The sequence below is a fragment of the Saccostrea echinata genome, unplaced genomic scaffold (assembly GCF_033153115.1).
Source record: "Saccostrea echinata isolate AGI-Se365-2 ecotype Australia unplaced genomic scaffold, CSIRO_AGI_Sech_v1 ptg000056l, whole genome shotgun sequence".
Taxonomy (NCBI): Eukaryota; Metazoa; Mollusca; class Bivalvia; order Ostreida; family Ostreidae; genus Saccostrea; species Saccostrea echinata.
This window is the reverse complement of record NW_026889805.1, coordinates 6,327,723-6,334,429: the sequence shown is the minus strand read 5'-3', so window position 1 is coordinate 6,334,429 and position 6,707 is coordinate 6,327,723. Positions and strand designations below refer to the sequence as shown.

General features: G+C 33.1%; 1 protein-coding gene across 1 annotated transcript; it reads right to left on the bottom strand.

Annotated features, from left to right (window-relative positions):
• Nucleotides 1–255: 255 nt before the first annotated feature.
• On the bottom strand, nt 256–3,701 carry LOC133173101 (retinol dehydrogenase 7-like). Its single transcript, XM_061308029.1, has 4 exons — nt 3,374–3,701; nt 1,816–2,077; nt 980–1,146; nt 256–848 (listed from the first exon to the last, which is right to left on the bottom strand). Exons 1-4 carry the CDS (start codon nt 3,699–3,701, stop codon nt 619–621), a joined length of 987 nt encoding a protein of 328 aa, XP_061164013.1. The 3' UTR covers nt 256–618.
• Between the last annotated feature and the right edge of the window lie 3,006 nt (nt 3,702–6,707).

The window sequence follows — 6,707 nt, the reverse complement described above, 5'->3', positions numbered from 1 at the left end:
AAGGTTTGAATTCCACATCGTAGGTCTCGATATTCAACGTTGAAATTTGACACACCGGGATGTTTTCAACCGGGTCAAAATTCTTCGTTACCTTGGAACAATGTATAAGTTGCTGCTTGTTCATAAAAATTTGAACTCAAAAATCTTATCTTCTGATCAGTCATCTACAAAATTACCTTGTTAAAATCATAATGATTCTACACACAGTTACCCTGAAATTGATCTAAATTGATCTAAAAAATGCTGGTGTTCTTCAAAGATTCCTTTTGATAAATTCCTTTTTAGTTATTCTTCCATAGATTGAAATGAAATCAACAATATAAGCCTTTATACACAAACATAGGGTATATTATACGAAGTTTGCCCATAAAGTTCGTAGCCAAATGCTACAATTTCTACTAAAAATGACTTAATTTCCAAACTTATAGACCATGATTAAGTTAGTGTACATGTATAAGAATTAAAACAGTACACGAACGATATAAGTATAAATACTTTGCTTATGCAAACCGCAAGCCCAGGTGAAATATGAAGATAACGAACAGTAATCGAGCTCAAAAGTCCATTGAAACTAAACAAATCGGGAGCAGAGCAATCATCAAGAAAATGATGTAATAATTATTTTTTCTGTATTTTTGTGACTGCGTCCGGCGGTGGGGACATTGACCAATACCATGTATTGAACCATTCCGGTAACAGAGATATGGGGTAGAAATAATATATACAGTCAGGTCCACATCTATAACGTTTCTTTGGCATCACAGAAAACAGGGCGTGGTAAATGGCGTTTGTCACCAGGGAAAGATCCTTGCACTGAACATGTGGAATCCTATCGCACGATTCCTTTGCTACAAAACAAGAATAACAATTATAAGATTCATTTTTTAATTTCTTTTTAATTCTACTTTATTTTTATTATTATTATTATTATTATTATTATTTTGTGATCTTTCAAAAATGTTCTTTACATTAGACTTACTTTTACTTAACCAATGTTGGCCATAGAATTCCTGAACTTCTTCGTCAACGGCGTCAAACGCCCTCTGTAGGATTGATTTCATCTCATTGAAGTCTTCAACTATATTGGTTTTGAATGCCCCTGGCTGGATAGTGTGAATCGTCACACCAACTTCATACAGTTCTCTTCTGAAATGTACAAGTTTGAAACATTCGTAAAAATTATTTATAATCGACCACAAGTACAACTCTTCAAAAATATTAAAACTCCTTTTAATACTTATTGTCTTTGTTATTGAAAAACAAGTTGATGAAACAAGAATATAAACAGTCTCGTTTAAAGTCATCATTTCGTAAGTTCTATTTTCGATGCAATGACCTTGTCAGCAAGTACAATCTATCATTAAGTCAAATGCTGACTGACGTTTTTCATACTAATTGTTAGGCCTTATTTACACATTTTTCCGTTTTTCCCTTTCATGACAAGTAGCACACGGCGAGTGTGACCGGTCGGCAGGAGATGCTCAATCCTCCCTGGCACCTGATCCCACCTCTGATGCTTTAAGGGGTCCGTGTTTGCTCTGCTTTTGATTTGTATTTTTTGAGCTTGAATAATGTTCATCATCTCCATATTTTGTATTAAAACTTCTCTAGATCCATTGGTCGTAAAGATTTTTCGCCTTTATTGCAATACTGTATTGCAGTTGTTTCTCTTTTTTAAACTCAAAATGATAATATTAGCAATTTGCAGACGACCCTTTCCCTTTAAAATAACATTTAACCCTGATTATATTTTTCTGTATGCGACATTGTTCGTAATAATTAGTAGCATATGATGTAAAATCAGACAAGCCCTACCTTAGACATTCTGCAAGACTTTCAACTCCAACTTTACTGATGACATATGGAGCCCGACAGGCCTGTTCCCGGAAAACGCACTCGCTAGTGACATACACAAGTCTACCTTTCTCTTTTCTTAGGAGAGGCAAAAACGACCTTGTCATATTTATCGACCCAAACAGGTTTACAGATAAACATTTTTCTACAGCTTCAGGTGAATGAAACTCCAAAGGTGCATGCAAAACCTGCAGACCAGCATTGCTTACGAGCCCCCACAAACCTAAAGATGATATAGAATAATAGTTATCAGCAATACGAAGACGTCATGTTAATATACTCTAGTTGAATTCAATGGTACCTATCAAAGCAGAAAGGTTTGGAGAAAAAATTATCTATTGTTCGAACTATTGTATTTTGAGATAAAAAGTAAAAAATGATGACGTTGTAACAGTGAGACAGACTACATGTATATAAACTGGTGCTTTAAACTGTTAAATTTTAGGATTTATATAGATATGTCAAAAAAATACAATTAGATCTATTAAATGCATTTCACTGCAATATCAAGAGGCATTTTAGATTTCCATTGTGTACTAACTGTTGAACCTTATGTTTTTGAAATAAAATATATTGCCAGATTATTCGTGTCCCGGAAAAAAAATAATTCAAATTAAATAATGCTTTATAAGAAGTTTTCGAAAATGGTGTGGGACATTGATCGCTTTTAGCCAGAAATTAACATTATTAAAATCCGCCACAATAAGCAAAGGCTCCAATCGGTCATTAATGATTTTTCTGATACTAAAAATAAACACATAACTGTCCGATGCCTGGCTTTCTCTAATAATGTCAAATTATTTCAGTTAATCATATGGCCAAATCAAGCAACAACTTCATCAAAAAATTATGAAACTAATACAAGCTCAAACTACTACAATTCACAGCAATAGGAATAATTCATTTCCAATATTTTACTATTAGATTATCAAAATCGTCTCAGTGAAATAAAACATATTTTTCCAACACAGATAAAGTTCAATTACTACATTATTGTTTACTGTGTATTAAGTCACTTCCTGTGTATAGGGATAAGCAGAAAACACGATCGCAGGTAGACTGCTAGCCCTCGAGGCATTCACACCTGTAAAGTTAAGGAGGAATGTTACGTCAAAAATTTATTCAATGGATCTCTAAGACATCTCATTTGAAATATGGTTTCAACATTAAAAGATTGATATTAGCTCTTAATATATTTTATATGATTTTTATATTTTATATGATTTTTTTTTCATTTATTTTATTTGCAAATATGATGCTTAAGAGTTTAAAATTTGCTAGTAATAAATGCACAATACAGATATCTAATAAAACATGTCAAGAAGAGTCAGAGATGTCTTAAACATCCATTAAATAAAATTTTGGTGTAGCATTCTACCTTAATCTCTGCCTTTGTGATTTTTTATGAACAGAAGTCAAAATGTATTCCTTTAAAGAGGTCGCCAATGTGTTAAATAATGATAAATAATAAAAGTGCACTGTGTACAAAATATTCTCATTATAACTTTTGAAGTCTCACCTGAAGATTTTGGCAAATGGTGTTTGACAAATTCCACAGCATTGTGGATGCTGTTTTGATCCGTAACGTCAAGTTGTAGAACACGGAGTCGAGAAGACGTTTTATTCTTCAGTTTTGTTCCACCCTTCTCCGTAAGGCAAGCTGCAAACACTGGAACACCCTTCTTGTCAAGTAAAAGGGCCAACGCATTTCCGAAGCCAGAGTCACATCCCGTTATAAGGACGTATCGATTGTTTATGTTTTCAACAGATGTTTTTCCCTTGTGGTACTCATAAACTTTATATAAAAAATACAGACCGACTATAAGTAGAAAAAATACGCAGCACATCTTTGTAGTTTACACAGTGAAGATAAATGACTCCGATAATGACCAGGTTGATAACTAGGGCATATCTTCTTACATAACGGACAGAGAGTCGTGGCAATCCAATCGTGATAAGCAACTAGAATGGACAAACTATTGTCGGTAAAAAAGAAGGTATCAGTTGTTCCTTCGCCAAGCGCTCGGCACTTTGAATGTTGCAGGTATTTTGGATGAGGCCGGCGTTGGTACGTTATCTAACAGTTTAAGGGATGAGGATACGTTCCTGAATATCTTGATATACATTCCTTTGTAATATACTACAAATTTTTATAATTGTCATGATTATCTTTTTTTCTAAACTATTTTCAAAATGTCTCATAAATGAAAAATATAAAAAACCAAAAATGGCATTATTAGCAGTTCAAGTGATTTCTTCCAGTATATGACTATATATGATATTCCATACTCCGGAATCTTGCTCAAATGCCTGGTATTGTACCTCCATTTTTTGTGAGAAAACTTCTTAAAGTAGTAATTTTTAAATCACACATTCTTAGAAAAAATAAGTTATATATTTTTGAGGAACGTATAGTCTGCCCTTAAAGAACCCTCGTTGCTCAATGAGTGCCAAATATATACATTTGTGGTATCTCTCTATTATATAAACATACCGAGAGCAAATATCTTCATACCTGTATGAAGTTTTTCGAAGGTCATAGGTCATTACGTGACCTAATCACACAGCGCAGTAATACACATGTTTCTACATAAAAAGACTTACTCTACTTAGCAATTAATATAGCATGATTTTCATGCATAAAAATGTACAAAATACGCAAGTAAAATAGTAATCATTTTATTAACATTGTAAACGAGTAATTAATACAGTTCTTGATCGATTTTACATAGAGAATAGAAAACTACGTGTTATAAGTTTTATGTCTGAGCTGCATAGTCTCAACGTTACTCTTATTTTTCTTGTAGACATCTGAATGAAATAGATTTTTTTCATTAAACTTTACTCACAATAAATCTGAAAATCTGTTGGAAAATGTCAGTGTAATGCAATCACGCCACAAACAGCTGACAAACACTGCACTTCGGAAGTTCGGTAGGCACTCGTTGTCTGTTAACAATGTAAGCTGTCGCCTGTGTCTCCGTTTCAACATCATAATAAATAATTATGCCTTATTGAAATCGTAGATTTTATGTTTCTGGTCAAATTTTATACTTGATTTCAAGTTAACTGGTCCGGCCATGAGTCTCCATCCATTCCTTTCCGACCGAAATTCCTCCAACTTTTTATTATCAAATATCGGACGTGTTTCTTGTGTGTGTTTTTTTTGTTGTTGTTGTTGTTTTTTTTTTTTTTTTTTTTGCATCGAATATGGATTCTAATGAATACAAAAATTCCCAGACACCAATATGCTCACTATAATTGATCACAAGTAGCATTTCACAGAATATTCCCTTCAAAACAGAATCCATTGTCAGATGAATTTGAAGCGTAACCGCTTTTCAAGCCGATTTACACCTTGCGTAATTTGTCGAAATCTACGACGAACAGTTAGTGCAATAATTATATTCGATCATATTCGATTTTCTGTCTCAAATGTATATATAAGTAATAAATAACAAGTTTAAAAACTTCACTGGGAAATGAAGTGGGTCGGCACGTGATCAAATCTTCTGAGAAGGCCTTCGGCAAAGGACGTAAATGGTCGATACAATAACCTTGTCAGCAAATGCAATCTATCATTAAGTCAAATGCTGACTGACTTTTTTTCATACTAATTGTTAGGCCTTTATTAACACACTGAATTGTCGACGGATCATGACAAGAAGCACACGGATGGTGTGACCGGTCGACAGGGGATGCTCACTCTTCCATGGTACCTGATCCCACCTCTGATGTCTTAGAGGTCCGTGTTTGCTCTGCTCCTATTTTTTATGTTTAATGGACTTTTGAGCTCGAATACTGTTCATTATCTCCACATATTTCATCCATAAAATAATCAATCAATCAATCTTAAACAACAAATTAAGAATAAACAAGTTGGCTATAGGTAGAGACATATCCTATGTACACAACTGATAAATTTGAAATACAAAATATTAATAACAAGGACGTTTGATAAGTTCTTCGCCAAAATTTAACAAACTGTTGAGTTTTGAAAAAAAAGAATTCATAAATGATTAAATTAAATCTGCCGTAAAGCTTTTGGGTCATCGAAATATGTGCTATGGAATGTGAGTAATAATTATACTGATAGCAAAATTTCCTATTAATAATGATCTACACGCCATATAATATCAAATTATAAAACAAAAAGTTTGAAATACATTGCAGAAATTCGATTTTATAAAAGAAAATTTTTATACAATTTTTATAACCAATAAAGTTATTAACCTGCCATATTAATGCAAATTTACCTAAAAGAAAAAAGATTTTGATAAGACATTGGAGTTCTAACCGGAAATAAAATGTGCTTTGTAATTTTCGGGAATGAAACAAATAATAAACTTCCCAAGTGCACAGACCTCTAAAATCATCAGAGGTGGGATCAGGTGCCATGGAGAAGTAAGCATCCCCTGTCAATCGGTCACACCCGCCGCGTGCTCCTGTTCATGATCGGGCAAATGAAAAAAATCCATAGACAATTCAATGTGATAATAATGGCCTAACAAGTTCAGTTGAAAAATATGATGCAATTACTATGATCATTTTCATCTTTATTATTCTTTTTTTTAATTAGTGTGAAAGGAAGTCAGAACTTACTACCTACATTTATCAAATACGTTCATAGATGTATTCATATGTCCCATTTATATACATCTAGGCATAATTATCCAACCAAATTTATTTTTGTGGTACAAATAAACTTCAAATTATAGAAAACAAAGTTAACAAAAATGAAAAAGTTGAAGAAAACGAAGTGATCGGTTAGAAAATATCTATACAAATAAAAATATGTGAAGAGGGCATAAAACACGGACCTTTGATATTCCAGAGGTGGGATCAGGTGCCAT

Bases quoted from the DNA above. Each gene is read 5' to 3' on its own strand.
- LOC133173101 (XM_061308029.1), bottom strand. From the start codon at position 3,701: ATGTGCTGCGTATTTTTTCTACTTATAGTCGGTCTGTATTTTTTATAT. The intron at 2,078-3,373 runs GTGAGACTTCAA...TATCATCTTTAG, and splicing joins CCATTTGCCAAAATCTTCAG to GTTTGTGGGGGCTCGTAAGC. The intron at 849-979 runs GTAAGTCTAATG...CTTGTTTTGTAG, and splicing joins CCAACATTGGTTAAGTAAAA to CAAAGGAATCGTGCGATAGG.